Raw genomic sequence first — 26575 nt, 5'->3', positions numbered from 1 at the left:
GTCTGCCCGAAAGAGCTAATGCGGTCCTGGGATGCATGAACAGAGGAATCTCAAATTGGATTAGAGAGTTTATTTTACCCCTGTATTTGGCATTGGTGCGACCACTGCTGGAATCCTGTGTCCAGGTCTGGTGCCCACAACTCAAGAAGGATTTTGGTAAATTAGAGAGGATTCAGAAAAGAGCAATGAGAATGCTTAAAGCATTAGAAAACCTGCCTTATAGCGAGAGACTAAAAGAGCTCAATCGATTTAGTTCAACAAAGAAAAGATTGAGGGTGACGTGATCACATATCATAAATATCTACCCAGGGAACAAATATTTGATAATGGGCTCTGCAGACAAAAGGTCTAACGTGATCCAGTGGCTGGAAGTTGAAGCTAAACAAATTCGGACTGGAAATAAGTCGTACATTTTTAACAGGGAGGGTAATTAACCATTGGAACAATTTACCAAGGGTCGTGGTGGATTCTCTATCAGTGATCATTAAATCAAGACTGGCTGTTCTTCTCAAAGCTCTGCTCTAGGGATTATTGGGGGGAAGTTCTCTGGCCTGTGCTACACAGGAGGTCAGGCAACATGACCCTAGTGGTCCTTTCTGGCCTTGGAATCTGTGAATCTCTGAAAGCTCCTAGGGACTTCTGCCAAGTCTTTGCACGGGTAATCTTAGGAATGACAAAGGCCTTCAAGTCACCAGGGAACTGACACAAGCCGGGAGGTGGGGGAGAGTGCTTGGCCAAGTGTGCTATGGCTCCCAGCCTGTAGGAAGCAACTCTGTGGATTTATGAGACAGACCAGCAGAGGCCTCTAAACTCCACTTGCCAATCCACCCTCCTCTGCCCAGGTGATCGAGCCCAATGTCTGTGAAGGAGGCGAGACCATTGCCAGCATTCCAGTGAAAGTGTCAGTGAATTCTTTGTTCACCAAGTACAGCGTTTCCCCTGCCTCGCTCGTCAACTTTGGCTCCATGATGAACAGCACCCGTAAGACCTGCACCTTCACTCTGGAGAACAAAGGTGCTCTTGATTTCAAGTACTTCATCGGCAAGCTAATACGAGATCTGCCCATCCCACCGAAAAAGGGGTAAGAGAAAGCACCAGCTAATGCTGACGACTCTGGGCCTCAGTTTCCCCATCTATAAAATGGGGGTGATGACACTGACCTCCATTGTAAAGCACTTTGAGCTCTGCTGATGACAAGTGCTGTGAAGAGATAGGGCTTATGAGTGCCTTTCTTTGTAAAGTGCTGGGGTTTATGGATGAGAGATTGCATACGTGGTCAGTGTTATTAATGGCCTTCAGCCAGGCATGCTCGTGTGTGTATTAAATTTGGCACTTGCTCAGAATGGGTGTGCCCCTTCCTAGGGCAGTCCCAGCTCTGGGACAGTCAAACCCAGGAGGGGATTGGACACAGTGGAGACCCTAGCGTGATGTATTTCTGCTGATTTCTTCCAGACCATCTCACATCAAGCACTCCCGTTCCCGTGACAGCGAGACCTTAAGCAAGATCCCTCCCGTTGGCAAACAAAGCAAGCGCACGGAATCTCTTCAGAAGGACATCAACCTTGTTGCGCAGGTGGGTGCATGTTCCATGCCGCTCCTCACATCCACTGCAGTGTCTGCTAGGGCCCTTCTCCAGTCTGAGTTCTTCCGCTCCCCCAGGGGTGACCCTGCCTGGGCAGCTAGATCAGAGGATGTGCTGTTGTCATTTACGGTATGTCTGCTCCAGAGCTGATGTTCTTTCTCTGGATGATTTTCTTTCTCATGTACTTTCCCCTTTCTTTTCCTCAACCTTTCTACTCTCATTCCTCCCTCCTATGTTTCCAGGACTATATTTCTCCTTTTTGTTTCGCTCCCCACCAGAAATCAGGATCCTTGCTCTTTTCCCCTCCCTTTACTTCCCAATCCCCCTTCCTTTGACTAGGGAGGATCAGATGCTGCTTCTTCTACAGTTTGTCAACATCACTCTTACGCTGACCAGAAGGTTTCTGGTGCTTCCCCTGCCGCCCTGGGGCAGGGGGACTGAGGTAGGTTCCTGAACTTGGCTGTGTACACGTGACATGACCATTAAACTGAGAGCCCAATGCCTTGTGCATCATCTTTAGGAGGCTGTTGGAGTACTAAGAGTTCGTTCCATGTCCTAGCAGCCCCAGGGAATGTGCCGTGGTAATGACTGGCTGTAGGGAAGCAGGGAGAAATGAAGGGAGTGGAATGCTCCTCTCCTGGGACTTAGAGTAGCAGCCATGTCAGGATGTCTGAGGCAGGCTTTCCCTGGATTCTTTTGCAGGCTCGCTTCACTCTAGGTATGTTCACAGTGTATCCTGGATTTGGATCCATCCCTGCAGGAGGTCAGCAGATCATCACAGTTGATTGTTTAGCAGAGCCAGTGGGAAAGTGTGAGGAATACCTGGCCATTGACATCACCGACAGGGACCCTGACGATAATCCGGGAGGCATCCCATACACCTTGGTTGCTGAGTCATGCCTACCAGGTATAGACATGTTCCATCAGCCATTGGCTGAATCACTGCGTCCACTCCCTCTTCCCCAAGGAGCATGTGGAGTGGGGTTGCATTATTCCTGACACCCCCCTTGAGAGAGAAGATGGCTCATCTTGAAAATCTCCACTGCTTGCCTCCAATCCTTGCTGGAGTTGGCAGCACATTATGGGATAGTAGGTAACCAACTCTCATGCTTCAGAGTGTAAACTGATCACTGCAGGCATGCTCAGGAAGGCATTCCCCCTCGCTAGTGTCCAACCTAGGTGTGTTGTATGGAGCAGGGAGGACCGTTTTCTTTTGAGGCATCAGCTGGCAACTGCTGGAGGTAGGGGGCAGAAGCTGACGAACCAGCGATTTTATCCACCAGGGCAGTAAGGAGAAGGGACAGTGACCCCTGACAGCCTATACAGTTATTTAGCTGTCACAGAGGTATCAGGTATTTCCTAATGTTTCACTGTGTTTTCCACTGCTTGCTTCTGGCTCAGTCCTGGCTGACTAGAGAGAACGAACATTCTCCGTTCCCCATTGGTCTTGTCCACAGCTGTTGAGGCACCTCTTGGCCTCCCTTTCTCTAGATTGAACATTCCTACTCTCCCAAACTCCACAGGTCAAATCTTTCAGCCTCCTCCTCTGTACTGCCCCCAGCTTGGGTCACCCTTTCAAAGCCTGGTGTCACAACAATCACCAATGCAGAGCTCCAGCAGGAGCTGAATAGATAGCGTTTCTCAGCACGGTCTTGCACAGCTCCTTCTGGGCCTGATCCAAGCCCAGCTGAAGTCAGTGGAAAGTCTCTCACCGAGTTCCATGGGCTTTGGATTGGGCCTTCTATCCGCTTCGTTCCCAAGAGAGAGGCTGGTGTCTGGAAGGGCTGGATAGGCTGACGGAGAGGCCTGCAGCATATCTGCTCTGCCATTCCCCAGTTGCTGTTGCTTTTTTGCCATGAGAGATCATGAGAAAAGAGTTGGCCTGAGGAATAGATTCTGGGCCAAACCCTGAAGTGTGTGCTTCAGCTGTGCTCCATCCTCACTCGAGCAAAATGTATCCAAGTCAAAGGAACGGATAAGGGCTTCAGGGTATGACCCGCTGCAAATAGAGCAAGGGCATTAGGGAGCAGTTCTACCCTGGGGTAGTGGAAGAATGCATCATGCTAACCTCAAGGACCAGATCAGGCCTGTTTATGGGGCAGTGCAGTGCCAGGTTGCCCAGAGAGCCATGACAGCAGGGAAAGCACAGAGATGTACCTGTGATGTCAGTTACTGTTTCTGTGCACAACGAATGTTCTCTCTTCCTCATAGTTTTGCCCCACGGGAAAGCCCCTCCATACAGGAATACAGCCTGGAAAGCTGGTCTTTGTTAACTTTGCCACTAGTGTAACACCACACCCCTGGGGGGGTTATTGGCAGTGGGAATTGAACCTGGGCTCTCTGGTTCTGAAAGCCTGAGCTGCTATTGCTGGAAATAAATGTTGGCTCAGACTGTACTGGCCTCATCGACCCCTCTCAGAGTGGCCCAGCCACCATGAGTGGATGCAGGGTAGACAAATGCAGGTGATAGAGGCACATGCCTTAAGATCCAGAGGTCTGAGGTTCAATACAAATTGCTGACAACTCACTCAGGGGTGTGCCATTACCCTGACTGTGCAAAAAGGATTCTGGAGTCAAGTTCATCCTGCATTAATGCCACTGAAGTCGGTAGAGTTGCTCCCAAGACAAACTAGGCCTATGTTTCTCAGCCAGAAGAGAACACACCATCTCAGCTGTCATGTCTCTCTTCCCTCAGCCTTTGTGGTTGATGACATCGGGTCCATTTTTGAGGAACATCGGATCTGTAGCAACATCAACCTTTACCAGATCCTGCAGACAGTGGAAGGCGGTGGGGTGTTTGTATCAGATGAGAACAAATTCATCTTCAGTAACGTCCTGGTTGGGCACCAGGCAACAGCTCGATTCAAGATTGCCAATGTGGGCAGAATTCCTTGTGACGTGGTACTCGCAGTCAAGCCTGTCTCCAGCAAGGTGAGAATAAGAGCTGAAGGGACGGGTGTGGGACCATCCACTGGAGGCCCCACAAGCAAGCTGGAGCTTCATTCAGGGTTTCTGAGGTGTGTGTCTCGGCCTTGCCTGGTCTGGAGCAGTGCAGGGTAATAGAATGTCTTGCCCAGCAGTGTTAGACTGCTGCCCATGCTGATCCATGCTGCCAGGTCCACAGTGAAGCCTCTGTGCAGCTCAGTGCTGGCAGTGCCTGGAATGAGATACAGGAAGCTGGGCACTGATCACATGGGATCTGATAAGATATGGATCTGATTAGTAACCACCTCCTGGAGGAAGAAGAAAGCAGTCCCTAAGGAGTCCTAGAGAGAAATGTCCCCTCTCTCCCATGGGGTGACATAAGGACCCCATTCCTCACAGCAGCCAGTCAGAAGAACCCAGCAAATGGTTTTGTGATAAGAAACCCTAATTATCCCTCCTTCCACTACCAGACTTGCCAGCATCCCACGCTGTGACAAGCCCCTTCCTTAAGTCGATCCTGACTCTTGACAAAATCATACCCAGAGGAATGGCCCTGATGTGTTGGTCTGCCCCGGCGTAAAGCCAGTCTGGGTTGGTTTCAGCGCCTTTTGATCTCTTTTCCTCCTCTTGAGCTGGACGGCTTTCCCTCCTTTAGTCTGGTGGCTAGTGAGATTCACCATAGGCACACAGAGTCTGATGAGCAATACATAATCTGGGCACTGAAATGTGGAGTTAACTGAGTGACTAATACAGCCATACAAACAGCTATCTGCTGTGCTGCAGCGGTGGGCCCTTGCCTTCAGTTATCGCACACTGTTGTCTCAAATACCCCACTATTCCCACCACTTGGAATAGGATGTGGTTTTTCTGATCCTGACAGCACATTTGTTAAGTCAAGAAACCTGCTGTTTGACATCCATTCCTGTGACAGGAGTGGACAACCTCCTGACAGCTGAGGGAAGAGTCTTGCCCCTGTGGCTCTTACACTGTGTGTGTTTTGTGTGTGTGAATTCCACTGGCTGTGGCTATGGGAGGAGTATTTCACAGCCACCCTGCTGTCTGGGTTTCCCTAAGGCTGCTGCCCGCATTAACGACATCTTCGAGGTGGATCCCGTTCGGATGTGCGTCCCCAGCCGCTCCCATGCCTTTGCTACAGTGACTTTCACCCCACAGACAATGCAGAGCTACCAGTGCGTTTTTGAGGCTTTCATTGATGGACTGCCAAGGTAATTTAACCCACTGCTTCCTGGGGATGGGCTTTCCTGTCCTTTGTGTACATAGCAGGCATGTGCCTGGAACAATGATTTTTTCCTACTCCTTGCAGCTTGGTCGCTAAATCACGAAATTTAACATTTGATATCACTGGGGATGGGAACTTCCCCCGAGTGACCATCTTGCGCCCTGTCCTCCGCAACAAAAGAGGGAACCCACTGCTCCTCTTCAAGAGGCTCTTGCTCGAGCGATCAGAGAAACTCCCTTTTGTCCTAAAGAACAGTGGCATGATACCCGTCCAGGTAATAACTTGCTAGGCAAAAGCTTAAAAGATGGAACTGAAGCAAATTCTCCTCCTGTTATGAACAAGCCTTATAGAACTTAATACAAATGAAGCCAGTAGAGATGTCTAGAAAGCACATTAAAACTCTGTGGCATCGAATAGAGAATGAGATCCTTTCTGCGTGTGTTTTGAACCATCCTATAGAATTCCATAGTAAGGCTATAATTCTCTATTAAACTCCATAGGATGCTTCTGGAGACCAACAGAAAAGGTCCTATTTTCTATCAGATTCTATAGGACAATTCCAAAGGGGAAAGCTTTTGATTGTTCATCTTTGTCTCCTTTCCAATAATTTCTTCACTGTCTTCTCCAGTCTGATATTATGGCTCTATGTACCAGCTCTCCTTTCTGTGCCTTAAGAAACCGCTACGGACTTACATTTTATAGCGCTCTAACTTGCTGACTCAGGGATATGAAAAATCACCCCCTTGAGCGCAGCGAGTCTGAGCGCTTTAAAGTGCTAGTGTAGACAGGCTCCAAGCCCAGTGCTCGGAGTTAATCCCTTCGTGGAGGTGGATTGCCAGGAGCGCTGGGAGAGCTCTCTCCCAGCGCTCGTGCACAACCACACTCGCACATCAAAGCGCTGCCACAGGAGTGTTCCCATGGCAGTGCTTTGAAGTTTCCCATGTAGACATACCCTGAAATGGGTGTCAGTCAGCCAAGAGAGCAAATGACTGACTTCCACTTACTTGCCCTTAGAGGTGTGTGATTTTCTGACCAATTTGTCATTCTTACTTAACAATATCAGAAGAAAACTGTTGTTTTCCTATTCACCGTTTGGTTCTAATTATGAGAATGCGTCTATTACATTCTAATTCCATTCTGCTCTACGTGATTACATTTTAATACTGTCTAATTACATTCTATTCTATTTGATTACCTTCTAATTACCTTCTATTATGTTCTAATTCCATTCTACTCAGTTACATTCTAGTCTATTTAATTACATGCTGTTACAGTATAATTACATGCTATTCTCCTTGCTTGTAATTAGAAAGTATTAAAATGAATTCTATTTTAATTCTATTCTATAGTTACCTTTTTATACTTTCTAATTACAATCTGTTCTATTTGATTACCTTCTAATCGCATTCTATTGTATTCAGTTGAATTCTAACGATAGTCTGTTCAGTTTCAGAGGCGTATAGGCTGTTCTGTTCGATTACATTCTAATACATTCTAACGGTGAAAGCAATGAGTGTTCGATTCTCTGGAACATCGGTAACGTTCGATGACTCCACTTGCTGCCCTGTATCCTAGCCCATGTTGCCATGCTTTGTGTTTCTCTTCTCCAGGTGATGGTTGACCTGCTGGATGATTATGGAGTTTTCTCACTGAAATCCAGGCCTACCACTCACTGCCTCTATATGGCTCAGAGTGAGGGGGATGAATCGGGCAGAGAAGGTAAATGCAGTGAGCCTGGCAGGAGTGAAGAATTCCAGCAGCTCTCGTAGGGGTGATTGGCACCTGGGTCTGAGCCCCAAGACTAGCCTAGCCCAGGAGTGAGCAGCCAGGCCAGAAAGTCCTGCCTGAGTTACTGGGTCCTCATTGGTGCTGCAGACACTGGGACTTCTGGGGCACTTCCCATGGATCTTTGTGCCGCAGCATGTTGAGCTGCTCTGTGATTCTTTCCCAGTGAATTATGGGAGAATTTGTCCTTGGCACATGGGGCAATTGTGGGAAGGCATTTGAGGATTACCAGCACTCAAATGGTTTAGCCTGAGTACTTGCTGCAGAGTGGGTGGGTTACCAGCCTGAGAGAAAGCAGTGCCTCACCTGTAGCCGATAACCATGGACAGACCAGCTAGCCGAGTTTGAAAGCACCATCACACTGGATGGAGTGAGGAGGGTTTTGTGTGTGGATGGGAGTCAGGTTGGAACCAGCATCTGAGTAAGAGCCCAAGTTAACTCTGCAGCAAAGACATACTCACAGAGCCTGCAGTATGGACTGAGTCTGTCATGAGACCTCCTCCCTCCAGGAGAACGATGATTTGGAGACAGACATGCTTTAGCTGGTTTTCCTGTTCAAACCTCTTAGGAATGTTTCCTTCTGTGTGTCTGCAACTCTCAGTTCTGATTTCCAGCCCAAACACTCCATTCCTTTGCAGGAAGGAAACCCCACACAGCTTCCCTAATCCTGCAGAATGGTGAGTCGGCTGAGTTTGATGTGCTTTTCAAACCCAGCCTGGCCCAGCGGGTGGAAGGGAAGATCCATCTGTCAGTGGTGGACAATCAGTATGAGGAAACCTGCATTCAGATGGTGGGAGAGGGCTACCAAGACGATATCACACTGGATAACATCCATGGGCTGGTAGCCGAGAGCAACGAGGAGAATGCAGAGGGGCAGCTGGAGGAGGACAGAGTGGAGGGTAAGAGGCATTGTTGAGAATAATTTGGCCCCTTTGAGGTTTTTAGAAGGTAAATCAGGATTTTGGATTGAGCCTGCTGCTGTTGAAGTAAACAGCTGAAATTGTGAAATTGACCAATTTAAAAACCCTCTGCCATGAAATGGATCAAAATGGACAGTGAATTTGGTAGGGCCCTACTTATTGTGCCCTCTCTACAGCTGGGTTTGTGTCTCTGTTACACAGGACACCTGAGCCTATGTCCGCCAAGTGGAAAGGTGTGTTTCAGGCTGTAATGTATTGTGGAGGCCTTTTGATTTCAGTGAGTGGAGAGCTGGATGCACTGCTTGAGGAGGGGCTACTCCAAGGCCCCTCTCTGGTGCCAATGGATGGGAAGAGAGTCACATGTATGAGAGGAAGGGTGCTGTGCGAGTCGTCACTGCCTTACAAGTGCTATAGCCAAATCAGTGAGCACCCCGTTTTCGTTCTTCCTAGCTGCCAGAGAAGATCACATCCAGTTTGGGGACTGTCACATCGGGAAGCCCTACCAGGTGACCTTCACGATAACCAACCGCAGCAAAGCAGATGTGATGAGGTTTGAATGGCCTGCTGCAGCTTCGCTTGTCTTCTCTCCCCAGGTATACAGGGACCACTTTGTTTTATCCCATGCACAAGAGATTGCTCAGCAAGTTATGTGTAGCTAGCAGAGCACTGACCCAGCGCTAGGTGGCAGTGCTCCTCGCTGCCATGCATACGCTCTGGTTTGTGTCTTGCGTCAGTTCTCTGAATCCTTGGGCTTGCAAAGGTGAGAGGCAGAACTATCAGCCCTCGTGGGAGAGTCGTGGGATCCTATCCTGCTGGGAAACTGCTCTTGCTCCCTGAGGGCTCTTGATTGCAGAATTTCACTTGGTTCAGAATGGCCATTCCCTTTTTAAAGTAAGGTGTGATAGGGCTGCGCCTTCCTGGAGCGCCCTCCTGCAGCAGAACAGGCACGCCTGCCTCAGTTTCCCTCCACCACAGTCCCTAGAAATAGCCCTATCGGGTTAATGTATTACAAACATCCCCTGCACATAAACCATAATAATACCTCGAGGAGAGCCCTGCCACCCTCACTCTGCCCCCGTTCACCAGTCTGACTCTGGCACCCCTCACCACACTTCACTCCCAGCCTTCAGCCCCCTCTGGCCTGCTGTCTTCAGCTCTCCAGCTTAGCGAGCTAGCAAGTGCCTCCCTCCGCTGCTCTCAGCCTTCAGCCCTCTCTGGCTGTCTCTGGCTTGGCTCTCTGGCTCAGGAAGATCTGCCAGCTAGCCCCTCTGCTGGCTCCCAAGCCCTCAGCCCTTTTCAACCTCCTGGCACTGGCTTTGGCTCTTGAAAGTCAGCAGGCTTCCTGGAGATACCTCCTGCAGGAGGCTCTCTACAGCTGGCCTCAGAGACCTCTCTGGCCTCCTGACTCAACGGCTGTCCCTAGTCTTTGTAACCCTCCAGGTGCCACTCCACCATCTTCATTGGCCAAACTGAGAATGGCTGTTCTGGCACAGGTGAGCTGAGCCTCCTTCATTTACGGGGCCAGAAACCCTGTGACATGAGGCCACTGAGCGAGACTGAGTTGCTATAGGTTCTGGTGTCATCTGTATGCTGATATCCAGCTTTGCATCTTCTTTCCATTAGACCCAGGTGGAGCAGCTTTCTAGAGGTGATCCCATGAGTGTGTTGTTGCTGGTGTCTACGTGGGGAAGTATACACCACCATTGCCTAGGCTAGCAATAAACAGAGGTGAATCTGGCACCAAATTCACTGCATGGAAAAATGCAGACTCACATTCTAGCCCTTCCATTTCTTCTCCATGTAGCTCACAATAGCACTCCATCCTTTGCTGGCCACAGACTGACCATGGATGAACTAATGGCATTGGCTCTCTGATCCTCTCCAGGTCGGCCACCTCCATGCTGAATGTGCTAAGGATATCACAGTGACTTTGAAATCTAATGTTCCTGTCACCTTCAAAATGCACACAGTTAAGTGTAAAGTGTCCAGAATCACCTTCCAGCATCCTGCGGACCAGGTCCCTGACTGGGATGACCGCCTGCATACTGTCAAGTGGGTGGATGCTCTGAGGAGCCTGACGACCACACGCCCAACAAAGAGGAAGGTAAGAATGAGATTATAAGAGCAAGTGAAACAAACACAATAGCATTTGGAGCCATCCGTGTAAAGCCTAAAGACAAAGGGTCACATTCACTGCTGACCAAGCAGCTCCAGCTGCTCTGCACAAATGTTTAACAGCCAGGGTGATGAACCATCAGAAGAAGCTACCAAGGGAAGAAGTGGATTCTCCGTTTCTGGATGTCCTCCAATCCAGACTGGATGCCTTTCTGTAAATAGGTATTAGCCTAGTGGTGCGGTGGGCTGGTGAGCACAGTGCCTAGGCACCTGGCTCGAATGCTGTGGCCTCCGTTATAACGGAGGTCAGACTAGATGATCTAATGGTCCATTTTGTCTTTAAAATGTCTTAGTCTGATTTCAGTCAGGAGGGAATTAGACCCAGCAGGTTCTAGTTACAGGTTCCTTGTGGAAGAATGACCCTACTTCCCAATTGTGTGTTTCCGTTACCCTACCTGTACTTTGAGGTGAGCACTTTCCACATTTTAACAGCTGAGATTTCCCTCATAAAATCATTACTGTGTGCAGGGTCGTATTATACAACAAGTGTTAGCAGGTAGCTTCATTAGCTATATAGGGGGGAGGGATCACTCAGTGGTTTGAGCATTGGCCTACTAAACCCAGGGTTGTAAGTTCAATTCTTGAGAGGGCCACTTGGGGATCTGGGGCAAAATCAGTACTTGGTTCTCCTAGTGAAGGCAGGGGGCTGGACTCAATGACCTTTGAAGGTCCCTTCCAGTTCTATGAGATAGGTATATCTCTATATTTTGTTTTTTTTTATTTTTTAGCAGGTCATCTCAGGTATCCATAGAAGTATTTTCTTCAGGAACTCTCTCTTTACAGCGTTTATCAGGTCAAACCAAAAAACAGTTGGTGATGAATATTTCAAAGTTTTGGAAGGTTGAATGGCCTAGAAGCCAAATCTTTTCTTTATCCATAAGAAGTAGCAGTGCCTCCAGGCCTTACCAATCAATTCCCCTCCACCCTGATCCAGACACACTTGTCCTCACCTGGGATGGAAAGAAAATTCAGTCTCATTTACTCCCCGCCAGGAACTGGAGTAAAACACCCACTGCTAAGAAAAAGGGGAAAATCAGTCTGTGTGTTCATTCAGCCATGGGCTTCTTTACCCATGTGTCTGCAGTGGTGGGACCGCTGTATTTACAAAGGGTGGGAGCAATGTGATATCGGTCATTCAGGCCTGGGCTCCTTTCTGCTTCTTCACCAACTCTGATCTGCAGGCACCATTTCCTCACCCTCTTTGCTGAGATACATGGTTGAGGCTCAGCCACTTCATAGTGCTCCCACGGACAGTTCTCCCTGTCATCCAGGTGCTATCTGTTTGCTCCAGAACCAGGGGGGCTGGAACAATTTGTATAGTGGGGGTGCTGAGAGCCATTGAACTCAGCTGTAAACCCTGGATATATGGAAACCACTTCAAGTCAGGGGGTGCTGCAGCACCCCCCGCACCCCTAGTTCCAGCACCTGTGTCCAGATAATCAGTGGTGGAGGAATGGGTATCAGAAGGAAAGTTCAGGATGGTTGTGTCTGAATGGCCCTCGCTGTTTTGATGGTGGTACAAAGTCTGGCTCTAGAGGCTTGAGGGGCTCAAGGGCTTTGTCAGGTTACTGTTGTTTTTCTCGTTTCTGTCTGAAGGTGATCGAGACAGACCCCGAACCCGCCCACACTGTTCTGGAAGACAGCAGCCGAGAGCTAGACCTTCGAGTCAGTGCCATTGTTGATTACACCCAGTTCAAGCTAGAAGCTAACTTGGTGCAGTTCAAGGAGACCTTGCTCTTCCAGACCAGGGTGTTCAAGTGAGTAACTGAGATTTCACAGGGACTACTCAGAAAAACTGGTGGCTTTTCGAGCGCTGTCCCTGTGGGTGCTCCACTTCAGGTATTGCTGCGTCCCGGCGCCGTTAATCAGAGATTTTCGGTGGCAGTGTCTGTCTGGGTACCGCATGCACAGTAGTCGTCTTGCGGCACCATTAGTGCCTCATCTAGTGCGTGCACCGTCCGACCCCCTCAGTTCCTTCTCAGCCGCCCTTGGCCTGAGACGGAGCTCTGTGGCAGTGTCCCAACACCTTTTGCTCAACCTTAACAAATTAAATTAGATCGTTTAGTAGTTAAGTAGTGCAGTTAGTACTGGAGTACCTACTTAGCACTTCAGTAAAAAAAAAATAAAAAAAACTTTTCTTTGTTACGTTAGCTTCTTCTGAAGCGGGAAACCTGTCCCCACTACAAAAGGCCTGGTTCCCCAGGATTTAGAGATGTGACTCATGCTGCGAAGCAATGTCCATCTCTGATGGGCTCTCCTTCTGAGTCTGTTGCCTCGGGGAGTTGCACATCCCTCAGAAGTGACTCACTGTAGCAAGCTAAAAGCGAGAACCGGGTGTGACAGAAACCTATGCCTAAAGCTGATCCTGATGGAAAAATCACTTCAGCCAGCCTCTGACACAGGAGAGAAAACCTCTCCTTCCAGGGGCTCCCTAGGCACAGCCTCAGCAAAGGAGAGCACCCAGTCCTCCAAAAATACGCAGCAAGAGCCGCAACCTCCCCACATAGAGAGAGACAGAAAAAGAAGGGGTCTCCAATCAGGTTGGAAGGAGGCATGGACCAGAGGTCACATCACCTGCACACAGTTCATCATTGTCCCCAGATAAAGCCGTAATGCCTGTCATGGAGTCCCTGAGCGATGCTCTGGAACTGCTCCCCACAAAGCCAGTCAGGACTTTGGGGAGCCTCCTCTCCCTTGGAGCAGACTTGTTCAGGGCAAGAGATTCACACGTCTTCACCTTCTGGGTCTCTCCTTGGAGCATTCAGCATCCTCTGCCCCTCCGTGCACTTCCCACAGCGAGCCCGCTGCAGCGGGGTCCTGGGGAAGCCACAGGGTCCTGCACCCCCACTTTGCAGTCAGACGTGACTCTCAGCCAGCCAGTAAAACAGAGGTTTATTCGATGACAGGAACACGGTCTAAAACAGAGCTTGTAGGTACAGAGAACCGGACCCCTCGGCTGGGTCCATTCTGGGGCCCAGTGAGGCAGACCCCCACGTCTGCCCTCACTCCTCGTCCCCAGCCAACTCCAGACTCCCAAACCCCTCCAGCCCCTCCTTCTCTGCTCAGTTCCTTTCCCAGGCCAGGAGGTCACCTGATCTCTTTGTCTCCAACACCTTCAGGTGGCCCTTTTGCAGAGAAGAAGGGGCCCAGGCCATCAGTTGCTAGGAGACAGAGTGCCAGGCATTTAGGTGCACTGGCCCCTTGCTCTGCAGCAATCACACACCCTTATTCCACCACCTAGATACTTAAGAACTACATAGTGGACATTGAGGCACCAACATGGGTGGCAAGTTTGTAGAAATGTTGGTGGTGCCCAGAACCCACCCCCCAACTCCACCCCCCCAAACTCTGCCCCTACCTGCCTAAGGCTCTGGGAGGGGGCTTGTGGGGGAGGTCTGGGGTGCAGGTCCTGGGCTGGGGATTAGGGTGCAGGAGGGGTGCAGGCTTTGGGAAGTAGTTTGGGTGCTGGGTGCAGGCTCTGGGCTGGGGCAGGGGGTGAGTGTGCAAGCGGGGGTGAGGGGTGCAGGCTTTGGGCTGGGGTTGGGCATAGGAAGGGGTGAGGGGTGCAGGCTTTGGGACAGAGTTTGGGTGCAGGCTCTGGGCTGGGGTTGGGCGTAGGAAGGGGTGAGGGGTGCAGGCTTTGGGACAGAGTTTGGGTGCAGGCTCTGGGCTGGGGTTGGGCGTAGGAAGGGGTGAGGGGTGCAGGCTCTGGGAGGGAGTTTGGGGGTGGGAAGAGATGTGTGGGAAGGGGGAGGGGGTGCACGCTCTGGGAGGGAGTTTGGGGATAGGAGGGAGTGCAGGGGTGAGGGTTGTGGGGCTGAGGATGAGGGGTTCATGATGTGGGGGGGCTCAGGGCTGGGGCAGAGGATTAGGATACGAGGGGATGAGGGTTCTGGCTGGGGATGAGGGGTTTGGGGTGTTGGAGAGGCTCAGGGCTAGGGCTAGGGCCAAAGGGCAGGGTAAGGGCAGCCTGCCCTGCCAGTAGGGGATGGCAGGCACTAGGACCCTGGGGCAGCAGACAGAAGTTCTGCCGAGAGCCGTTCTACTCCGGCAGCACAAGCAGGCAGGGGAGAGGCGCCGCGCTGCTTTCTGTCAGGCAGGGACGTGGTGAGGGGTGGAGGACAATCGGGGAGGGGTGGAAGGCGGGGGCTGGGACCTGCTCCAGGCAGGGACGCGGCAGGGGTGAGGCCAGCAGGGGCTGGGGCCCGATCCAGGCAAGGCCGGGGGAGAGACCCAGCTCCAAATATTGCTGGAGCAGGGCACCCAGCCCTGAATATCCCTGGTGCCTGAGCACCGCAAATGTATATAACCTGCCACCTATGGGCACCAACAAAGTATTCAGAGAGAATATTAAGAACATTCCCAGTTCGCCACAATGCCACAACCCTCTACCACGGCTGACAACTTCAAACAATTTCAATAACTGTTAAACAAGTAGCCATCAGTCAAGATATCCAGATATCCCACTGGAGATGGTTCAAGATAACTAACATAAATTGTTACAAATCCTCCACACATCTTCATCCTCCAAGATAGCTCTCCTGATAAATGATGACATCATGGAATGGGCGGAGATGATCTGGCAAACACTGGTGATGGAACCACCAATGTGCAAAAGAGTGGACAGAAAATATTGTATCCCCACCAAGGGGATGGATTTCCTGTTCTCCCACCCACAACCCAACTCTCTAGTGGTCAAAGCTGCAAATCAACGCGGCAAAGAGCCTCAATCCAGGTCCACCACTCAGGTCAAGGACCACAAAAGGCTCGACCTTTTCGGTTGAAAAAAGTGTACTCCTCAGTGACACTACGTAAAGTTGCCAACTTTCACACTTTAAAAAAAGCAACCTGGATTTCAAAATAAGCCAAAAAACAAGCTAATCCCTTGTCAAAACAAGACCAAAACAAGCCCTGAAAGAACCTCAACACTCTATGTGACGGGATCCCCGGGGTGCAGTCTGGGACTGTGGGATCACTGTCCCCCCCGAACTCTCTCCAGCCTGGGCTGTCTCTTACAATGCCTTGCTAGGGACCAGCAGCAAACCCCTCCAGGCACTGTGATCACTCAGCACAACCGCATGTGGGGCCCCACACCCAGATAGATTGCAGGAATGCTCCCAGAGCCAAATCCCCCCACCGGCTCCCAGCACTGTACCCCATGAATATACCATCTTGCATTGCTCAAGATGAGCAATGCAGATTTATTAATTGGTTCACCACTTCATCAATGGAAAGTGGACATACACCAGCCTTTGCAAAACATGAGCAGATTTGCCACACACTTCATGCAAACTCACTGTTAAAGACAAACAGTAAAACAAATTTATTGACTACAAAAGGTAGATTTTAAGTGATAAGCAAAAAGTCAGAGTTAGTTACCAAAAGAAAACAAAATATAAGCACTCAGTCTAAACTCTCAACCCTATTAGACTGGGCAACATCTAGATTAAGCAGTTTTTCTCACCCCACTGGATATTGCAGTTCATAGTACACAGATTTCACTCTTGAAATCTGGGCCAGTCCCCTCAGTTGGCGACTTCAGAGTGTCCTTGTTGCTTGCAGTGTAGATAGGTGAAGGAGAAAGGCCAAGCATGGCCCCCCTGTGTTTGGTTTTATACCCTCAGTCCATGTGCTTGGGGAGCACAAATCCAGATATGTCTAGGGGCATTGCTGAGTCTCCAGGCAAGGTTGAGCAATTCCCCTGGTGTGGCCTCATGCAGGCAAGTCATTGAATTGTAGCTCCCTTGCTGGGCAATGGTTGTTGATGGATTGTTTTACACCCCCCTGGGTGTTGATTACTTTCCTTGCTATTGGGGAGTTAATATCTGGCCTAGCCAGGCAAGAATCAGGACCTTCAAATTGTTTAAAGCACAGTCCACATGCACATCATGTCACCCCCCGTGCAGGTCACCACGCACAGGCACACAGGCGATGCAGCAGCTGGAGCCAAATGCCAATCACCATTCCAGCTTTTTGATTGGCTGGGCCTGGGGGCAGGGCAGGCCAGGAGCCAATTAAAAAAAAAGAAGCAACAAATTACAAGCTACTTTAAAAGCCCTAGCAAGCCCAAAAACTAGCCAACACTAGCCAACTTAGCCTAAAGCAAGCCCAATTTCTGTTTGTTTTCCGTGGGTTTGGACACAAAAACATTGCCCACAACAAAGACAATACAAACTACAAAGAAACAGACAGCAATTACAGAGCTAGAGAATACCTCAAAGTCAGCCCTCAACATCGCAACTGGCTTCCTCCAAACAACAGTTTTGAATATTTGGTCTAGGGTCTGAATGACCTCCCCCACTATACAATGCCAATATCGTGTTTCTTTGACCATTGACTACACCCATTTGACCAAGTCTGGGCATCGATAACAATGGATCAATGGGTTGTGGAGACTGTAAGATTGGGTTATGCCATCTCCTTTCTCTCCCACCCCTCTACCTCAGCCCCTTCCTTGTCACTCTTCAGGGACCCTTCTCATGAGCACCTTTTAAGACAGGAAGTAAACCATCTTCTACAGTTAGGTGCTATGGAGCAAGTTCTCCCACAACAAAGAGGGAGGGGTTTTTACTCCCACTATTTCTTGACCCAGAAGAAAAATAGTGGCTGGAGACCCATCCTGGATCTCAGAAAGCTCAACAAATTTGTACAAACCCAAAGATTCAAGTTGGTCACACTGGCGACAGTAATACCAGCGCTAGACAGCCGGGACTGGTTTTCAGCTCTCGACCTACAAGATGCATATTTTCACGTCATCATACACACCCCTCACAGATGGTTTCTACAGTTCACAGTGGTGGGTGATCTCTATCTATACAGAGTACTACCTTTCGGCCTCTCCACCTCACCAAGAATCGTTCTCAAAACGCTTGCAGTAGTGGAGGCACACATACGGAACAAGGGATAATGATTTTCCCATATGTAGATGATTGTCTGCTGAAAGGTCTGACTCGAGAAGAAGTGATAAACATAGTGCAGAAGACTATCACACGCTTCCAGAAGCTAGGGTTACAAATAAATGAACAAAATCAACCCTACTTCTAATACAGCAACTGCACTTCATCGGGGCACACCTCGACTCCACACAGGTCCGAGTATCATTACCTGAACCGATTCGTAACATTGACCGGCCTCATCTAAGTGGTCAACAACAGCCCTCAAACATCAGCATGAAGCTGCTTACAACTATTAGGTCACATGGCAGCCACAATATTTGTCGTAAGACCTGCAAGACTTCATACGTGCTTCCCACGGGGCTGGCTGAGCTTAGCATTCATCCCCAGCAAACACAGCCTGAACAAGAGACTAACAGCATCACCAGAAGTCTTGGTCTCCTTACAGCGATGGACAAAACCAGAGAATGTGTGCATGAGGATCCCCTTTCAGCAGGATCCACCATCAATAATAATCACGACAGACGCTTCATTGAGAGGCTGAGGAGTCCACCTGAACCAACTCTCTGTTCAAGGCAGGTAGTTAACAGTGGAAACCTGACTACACATCAGTCTGCTAGAGCTACGTGCAGTATGTGATGCCGGCAGGCACTTCCTGCCAGGGATAAAGAACCCATCAGTGGATAATGACCGACAATATAACATGCATGTTCTATATCAGTCACCAAGGAGGCTCCCACTCCTTCTCATTTTGCACTGAGGCCATGAAACTGTGGAACTGGTGCATACACCACAAAGTAAACATCTTGGCCTCCTATCTCCACAGATGCCAGAACATGGCACCGGACACACTAAGCAGACAGTTTTCCCAGGAACATGTATGGGAAATAACTGACTCCTACAGTCAATGTTTCAATGATGGGGCTTCCCCTCGTCAACCTGTTTGCATCATCACTAAACCACAAGTACCCACTCTTTTTTGCTCAAGATCAGGACTGATCAGGTAGATATTACCACTTCCGAGGTAGAAACCAAACTCGAACAGCTTAATGGGACAAAATCAGAGGGCCCAGATAATCTTCATCCAAGAATATTAAATGAATGGGCACATGAAATTGCAAGCCCATTAGCAAGAATTTTTAATGAATCGGTAAACTCAGGGGTTGTACCGTACGACTGGAGAATTGCTAACATAATTCCTGTTTTTAAGAAAGGGAAAAAAGGTGATCTGAGTAACTATAGGCCTGTTAGTTTGACATCTGTAGTATGTGAGGTCTTGGAAAAAATTTTGAAGGAGAAAGTAGATAAGGACATTGAAGTCAATGGTAACTGGGACAAAATACAACATGGTTTTACAAAAGGTAGATCGAGCCAAACCAACCTGATCTCCTTCTTTGAGAAGGTAACAGATTTTTTAGACAAAGGAAATGCAGTGGATCTAATTTACCTCGATTTCAGTAAGGCATTTGACACGGTTCCACATGGGGAATTATTAGTTAAATTGGAAAAGATGGGGATCAATATGAAAATTGAAAGGTGGATAAGGAACTAGTTAAAGGGGAGACTACAACAGGTCGTACTGAAAGGTGAATTGTCAAGCTGGAAGGAGGTTACTAGTGGAGTTCCTCAGGGATCAGTTTTGGGACCAATCTTATTTAATCTTTTTATTACTGACCTTGGCACAAAAAGCGGGAATGTGCTAATAAAGTTTGCAGATGACACAAAGCTGGGAGGTATTGCGAACACAGAGAAGGACCGGGATATCATACAGAAAGATCTGGATGACTTTGTAAACTGGAGTAATAGTAATAGGATGAAATTTAATAGTGAAAAGTGCAAGGTCATGCATTTAGGGATTAATAACAAGAATTTTTGTTATAAATTGGGGACGCATCAGTTGGAAGTAACGGTGGAGGAGAAGGACCTCGGAGTATTGGTTGATCACTATAAGCTGCCAATGTGATATGGCTGTTAAAAAAGCGAATGCGGTTTTAGGATGCATCAGGCGAGGTATTTCCAGCAAAGATAAGGAGGTGTTAGTATCATTATATAAGGCACTGGTGAGACCTCATCTGGAATACTGTGTGCAGTTCTGGTCTCCCATGTTTAAGAAGGATGAATTCAAACTGGAACAGGTTCAGAGACGGGCTACTAGGATGATCTGAGGAATGGAAAACCTGGCTTATGAAAGGAGACTCAAAGAGCTTGGCTTGTTTAGCCTAACCAAAAGAAGATTGAGGGGGGATGTGCTTGCTCTTTATAAATATATCAGAGGGATTAATATTAGGGAGGGAGAGGAATTATTTAAGCTTAGTACCAATGTGGACACAAGAACAAATGGATATAAACTGGACACTAGGAAGTTTAGACTTGAAATTAGACGAAGGTTTCTAACCATTAGAGGAGTAAAGTTCTGGAACAGCCTTCCAAGGGGAGGAGTAGGGGCAAAAGTCATATCTGGCTTCGAGACTAAGCTTGATAAGCTTATGGAGGGGATGGTATGATGGGATAGCCTAATTTTGGCGATTAATTTTGGCAATTGATCTTTGATTATCAGCAGGTAAGTATGCCCAGTGGTCTGTGATGGGATGTTAGATGGGTTGGGATCTGAGTTACTACAGGGAATTCTTTCCTGGGTGCTGGCTGGTGAGTTTTGCCCACATGCTCAGGGTTTAACTGATTGCCATATTTGGGGTCGGGAAGGAATTTTCCTCTAGGGCAGATTGGCAGAGGCCTTGGAGGTTTTTTGCCTTCCTCTGCAGCATGGGGCATGGGTCACTTGCTGGAGGATTCTCTGCAGCTTGAGGTCTTCAAACCACAATTTGAGGTCTTCAATAACTCAGACATAGATTAGGGGTTTGTTATAGAAGTGGATGGGTGAGATTCTGTGGCCTGCATTGTGCAGGAGGTCAGACTAGATGATCATAATGGTCCCTTCTGACCTTAAAGTCTATGAGTCTATGAGACTGGGACCCCCATCACTGGGGGATGCCTTCCTCATCACATGGGACGCATCACTCATGTATGCATTCCCACCGATCTCACTGATCTCACGAGTGATACAGAAGATACATGCTGACAAGACCCACATCGTACTGATAGTCCCAATGTGGCTCAGGCAGACCTGGTACCTTGTCCTGATGCGATGGCAGTATGCACTCCATGAACTCTTCCACTGCAGGCCGATTTCCTCTCAGAGAACAAAGGCAGGACTCTCCACTCGAATCCAGAGAAACTTCACCTGAAAGCCTGGCTCCTACATGGTTCCAACATGACAAATTAGCCTGTTCAGAACAAGTTAAACACATGTCAGGGGGTCAGATAGCTCAGTGGTTTGAGCATTGGCCTGCTAAACCCAGGGTTGTGAGTTCAATCCTTGAGGGGGCCACTTAGAGATCTGGGGCAAAAATCAGTACTTGGTCCTGCTAGTGAAGGCAGGGGGCTGGACTTGATGACCTTTCAGGGTCCCTTCCAGTTCTAGGGGATAGGTATATCTCCAATTATTATTATGTTACTAAATAGCAGGAGATTGACCACTCGCAATACTTACCTCCAAAAATGGAAAAGGTTCATAGTATGGTGTCAACAAAAACAGTTAACCACAGTTACAGCCCCACTCCCATTAGTGCTGGACTACATACTAGAACTGAAGAAATCAGGTCTCTCAACAAGTTCAATTAAACTACACATCACAGCTATTGTAGCCTTCCACCATAAGATCAAGGGAATCTCGATATTTGCACACCCAATACCAACTTCTTTCCTCACTGGCATACAGAACATTTACCCAGAAGTCCGACAACCTACGCCAGCATGAGATTTAAACCTAGTGCTTAAATGCCTCACTAGACCCCCATTTGAGCCCTTAGCTACCTGCTCCCTGCTTCATCCATCAGTGACGATCACCTCCACTCAAGGAGTAAGTGAGATGGGGTGCTCATGGCTGACCCCCCTTATACCATATTCTTTAAAGACAAGGTCACATTGAGACCACACCTGAAATTCTTACCTAAAATATCAACATCCTTCCATATAAACCAACCCATACACCTCCCTATGTTTTATCCCAAATCAAATGGGAGCTCACAAGAGACTATCTTACATACTCTAGATGTCAGATGAGCAATAGCCTTTTATTTAGACAGAACCAAGCCTTTCTGGAAGTCCTTAGACTTATTTCCACAACAGAGTGCTCTAAGGGAAGCACAATTTCCACACAACCTCTGCCTGCATCCACTCCGTTATCGTACGAATAACACAGAATCCCCAGAGGGGATCAGATTCCACTCTACATGCTCAATAGCAACATCCATAGCGTTCTTGAACAATGTACCGATAATAGACATATGCAGAGTGACTACCTGGGCCTCTGTGCACATGTTCACAAACCATTATGCAATCACTCAAAGCTCAAGGTCAGACGCTATAATAGGCCTCACCATGCTCTCTTCAATGGCCCAAGCGAATCTGAAGTCCCTTACATCCACTGCTCTACAGTCACCTGAAGTGGAGCACCCACAGGGACATCACTCGAAGAAGAAGAGGAGGTTACTCACCCTGTGCAGTAACTGAGGTTTTTCGAGATGAGCGCCCCTGTGGGGGCTCCACTACCCACCCTCCTCCCCTCTACTTCAGAGTTTGCAATAAGGACTCTACAGTAGAGAAGGAACAGAGAGGGTTGGGTCACGCGTGCGCTAGAAGAGGCACCAATGATGCCACAAGACGACTACTGCGCCTGTGTGACTCAGACGGACACTGCTACCAAAAATCTCTGATCAACGGCACTGGGACCCACCAACACTTGAAGTGGGGCACCCACAGGGACAGCACTCGAAGAACCTCAGTTACTGCACAGGGTGAGTAACCGTCTCTGCTACCAGTGAAGGAAGTGGTGTTGCAGAGCCAGGGCCAACTCACTCCAGAGTACTACTAAGCCACAGGTGTTAGTGCTCGTCTTCCCAGCCCCCTGGGACAGTGGGAGGCTCAGTGCTCTTACATTAGCCTGCGATGTCCCTAGAGCTTCCGGGAAGTACCCTATATACTTGTTCATAAGCTGAATTATTTTAGTAAAAAAGGGAAGCACCACAGAAGGAGGTCGGCTTATGAATGGGTATAGAGAGGGAGAGGTGGGACGCAGCCCCTCCCCCCATCAGAGGGAGCAAGGAGAGGCAGCACAGCCAGAAGGGAAGAGTCGGGGCCAGAGTCTCTCCCCTTCTGGCCACACTGCTCTCCAGCAGCCTCCGAAGCAGCTGCCGCTCCAGCTGGCAAACTGCAGCCGTGCTGCTTGGCCCTGCCCCCCCAGAGCAGGCTGCGGCCATGCGCTGTCCGGTCCCCCTGGAGCATGCTGCGGCCATGCTGCCCAGCCCAGCCCATGGAACATGCTGTGGCCGTGCTGCCCAGCCTGCCGGAGCAGCTCCAACCAGGTCAGAGACATCCTCCCCGGCCCTCCCCAGATAAGGTGGGAAGGGATGGGATGGGAAGAGTGTGGGGGTTCCAGGCTAGGGGTGGGTTATTCCCCTAACTCTCAGCTTCTCCCTCCCCAAAATTTCCCCACCAGTTGCTGTCCTGGCCCATCAGGGTAAGCAGCTGGCATGCTGGGACACTTTGTTTACATAGGTTTATCTCCGTGCCTGAAGACACTTGAGGTAAACAAGCCATCTCGACCCACCAGCAGCTTATCCTGATGGCCCGGGAGCCAAAGTTTGTTGACCCCTGAATTATAGGGTTGGCTTATACAAATTTTCCATTTTTACTTATCCATCATGGGGGGGTCGGCTTATAAAGGAACCGGCTTATGATTGAGTATATATGGAAGTTTAGTTTGTTTGCTGTTGTTTCCGACAGCAGATAAGCACCAGGAGGCAGAAGAGTTGCTACTGTTTGTGCCAGAGCTCTGGGTGCCTGTCAGAAGTCTCAGTCCCAAGGGTTGCCATGGCACTGTCTTCTGGAGCCCAGACATTATCCCACATCCTGGCATTTACGTTCTGTCTCCCAACTCTCTCCTTTGCACTGGAGGAATCGTCCTTGATCCCATTCTGTCTCACAGAGCCTGGTGTCATTGAAATAAATAAGTCCCATAAACAAAGCAAGGTGCTGTGCAGTATGGCTGACGCCAGATAGTTGCCACACTCCTCCCTAGAGCTGACTACATTTATTTTGGTCCATAGAGTGACTCCTGTACCAGTCAGGGCCCAAGCCTACAAGCCATTTATGTTCCAAACTCCTGTTGGAGTGATTCTTACCCTGATTACACACTGCCAGCGTTCAGCCCAAATTACTACACAGTCCTAAAAACAGGCCGCATTTCACTGACGGCGAATGCCAAAGTTACCAGACGTGTAACAGGTTTGTCAGCTGCAAAACGCAGAAGTAGAAATCGTTCTGCTGTCATGAGCCACCGGTGTCAGCCCCTCCGGTATAACGTGGGGTGGTGCTAGGATTGCCGCGGGCCCCTTGCTCCAGGCAGGCAGGATACGCTGTAGAACCATCTGCTGAAATGCATGGGCCACATTCTGCTCCCCTTCTGCAAGCTGAATGATACTTGTGGACCCCTTCCAATTGATGCCATGGCTTGCAGAGCAAAGCGCTACTCAGCATGAGTAAGGGTGTCAGAATCTGACCCTCGATGATTTTTCAGTGCTTGCTTAGCCCTTCTGTTAGATAAGTTATTTCTTCTCCTTTTTCCCTGGCTGCCTTTGCAGGTTCCAGCTGTCCAATAAGGGTAATGTGGCGCTGGAGTACTCCTGGAAGGTGGTCATGGAGGACAGCAGAAGGGCAGTCAACTTTACTGAAGAACCGTTGCCATGCAGTCCTGAAGGTATAACAATCAGCCCCCTCTCCCCCCGACCTGGCGCTCCCCGCAGCAGCTTCCTTCTGTAACCCACAGGGGCTTTACAGCATTCAGGGAACCTGAGAGCTCAGGGAGCAGGCTGGGCCTCTTTGCCTGAGGCACCAACACAGCAGAGTTCTGAAGGTGACATCATAACTCTGCTCCCTTCCCCATGTCCTCCCCCATCATCCTGAGGCAAGTGGCTTCTTTCAGGTTTGGATAAAGAATTTTCCTTTTTTCCTTCTTATTGCTTTCTTTCCTGCTCCCCCACCTTCAGAGTGCCCAGGACTGGTATGGCAGAGCTGCTGGGCACTGTGGAAAGGTCAGCAAAGGTCAGAGAGGTCAGCCACACGTTGGGGGTGGGGGGTCAGGAGCTGAAAAGGGAGCATGGGGGGAGTCCTGTTGGAGGGTCTCAGGGTAATGGAATCAAGGTCACTGGTAGAGTGACCAGGTGTCCAGTTTTCAACTGGAACACCTGGTCGAAAAGGGACCCTGGTGGCGCCGGTCAGCACCGCCAACTGGGTTGGTAAAAGTCTAGTCAGCAGTGCTGCAGGGCTAAGGCAGGCTAGTCCCTACCTGCCCTGGCTGGCACTGTGCTGCACCCCAGATGCAGCCAGCAGGTCCAGCTCCTAGGTGGGCGGGGGGCACAGGGCTCTACGTGCTGCCCCTGCCCCGAGCACCAGCTGCACACTGGGGGCGGGAGTTGGTACCTGTGGACGTGAGCGGCGCACGGAGCCTCCTGGCCTCCAGCCTAGGACCTGGACTTGCTGGCTGCTTTCAGGGCGCACGCAGCATGGTGCCAGGACGGGCAGGGAGCCTACCTTAGCCCCCCGCTCTTCCCACTATGCCACTGACTGGGACCCACCCGAGGTAAGTCCATGCCCGAACCCCAACCCCCTGCCCCAGCCCTGAGCCACCTCAAACCTGGAGCCCTCTTCTGCACCCCAAACCCCTCATCTCCGGCCCTACCCCAGATCCTGCATCTCCAGCCCAGAGCCCTGACCCCTCTGCACCCCAACCCCCTGCCCCAGCCCAGAGACCCCACACACCCCGAACCCCTCATCCCTGGCCCCACCCCAGAGCCATCACCCACTCCTGAACCACAACCCCCTACCTAAACCTGCAGCCCCCTCCCACACTCCAAATCCCTCAGCCCTACCCCCCAGCCTGGAGCCCCCTCCTGCACCCCAAACCTCTCATCCCCAGCCAGAGCTCTCACCCACCCTGCATCCCAACTCCCTGCCCCAGCCCGGAGCCCCTCCCACATCCTGGATTCCGAGTAATCACTCAGCTTTTCATGGCAGAGATGTAGAATCGTAGAATCGTAGGACTGGAAGAGATCTCGAAAGGTCTTCTAGTCCAGTCCCCTCCACATTGTATTTCTGGGGACTGAAGCTTAGCTGACTGGTCTGTAATTCCCCAGGTTGTCCTTAGTCCCCTTTTTATAGCTTGGTGCTATATTTGCGCCTTTCCAGCCCTCTGGAATTTCTCCCGTCTTCCGTGACTTTTCAAAGATCATCGCTAATGGCTCAGACATCTCCTTAGTCAGCCCCTTGAGTATCCTAGGATGTATTTCATCATGCTCTGATGACTTGAAAATATCTAACTTGTCTAAGTAATTTTTAACTTAGTCTTTCCCTATTTTAACCTCTGATCCTACCTCATGTTCACTGGCATTCACTATGTTAGACGTCCAATCACTACTAACCTTTTTGGTGAAAACTGAAAGAAAAAAGTCATTTAGCACGTCTGCCATTTCCACATTTTCTGGTATTGTTCCTCCCCCGCCAGCACACGCACACATTGATGAATTATTGTTTTCACCCCTCTTAGGCCCTGATTCAACAAGGCCCCTAAACATGTGCATAACTTCAAACACAGACATGCTTATTATGCACACGCTTAATAGCCTTGTTGAATTGGGGCCATAATATAGACATATTTTGCAAGCAGGAGGAAAAGTATTTGTAATTAAAGCTGCATTTTTGTTTTTAAGATGGTCCCATACATGTAGCTGCAGGGTCTGTTCAATTATGTAATGCTGTCTTCCAACATGGCCTAGCCTGCTCTCTCTGAGGCATGAGGGTGCTTTGCTAAATGCTTCTGTGCATCTTTAACATGTCTTCAGCTGCTGTGCAGCATATTATGCAGCCAGCTACTAAAAGGGTGAGAAGGACAAGGACTAGACTTTTTATGAGTAAAACTAACACCAGCAGTTAAATTCGC

At 49.5% G+C, this 26575-nt stretch overlaps 1 protein-coding gene across 4 annotated transcripts in view; it reads left to right on the top strand.

The window, feature by feature from the left end:
• The window catches only part of HYDIN (HYDIN axonemal central pair apparatus protein), a 382125-nt gene that overhangs the window by 309582 nt on the left and 45968 nt on the right, over window positions 1-26575 (top strand). For all 4 annotated transcript variants that reach the window (XM_050922316.1, XM_050922315.1, XM_050922318.1 and 1 more), the window contains exons 57-68: window positions 843-1081; window positions 1453-1573; window positions 2285-2489; window positions 4278-4513; window positions 5582-5733; window positions 5832-6021; window positions 7358-7466; window positions 8171-8431; window positions 8903-9045; window positions 10338-10556; window positions 12224-12384; window positions 24222-24337. In XM_050922316.1, the coding sequence (XP_050778273.1) occupies window positions 843-1081; window positions 1453-1573; window positions 2285-2489; window positions 4278-4513; window positions 5582-5733; window positions 5832-6021; window positions 7358-7466; window positions 8171-8431; window positions 8903-9045; window positions 10338-10556; window positions 12224-12384; window positions 24222-24337 (2152 nt within the window). The remainder of the gene's footprint in view (window positions 1-842; window positions 1082-1452; window positions 1574-2284; window positions 2490-4277; window positions 4514-5581; window positions 5734-5831; window positions 6022-7357; window positions 7467-8170; window positions 8432-8902; window positions 9046-10337; window positions 10557-12223; window positions 12385-24221; window positions 24338-26575) is intronic.

Source organism: Gopherus flavomarginatus, chromosome 14 (genome assembly GCF_025201925.1).
Source record: "Gopherus flavomarginatus isolate rGopFla2 chromosome 14, rGopFla2.mat.asm, whole genome shotgun sequence".
Lineage (NCBI taxonomy): Eukaryota > Metazoa > Chordata > Testudines > Testudinidae > Gopherus > Gopherus flavomarginatus.
This window is presented reverse-complemented; position numbering and strand designations above follow the sequence as displayed.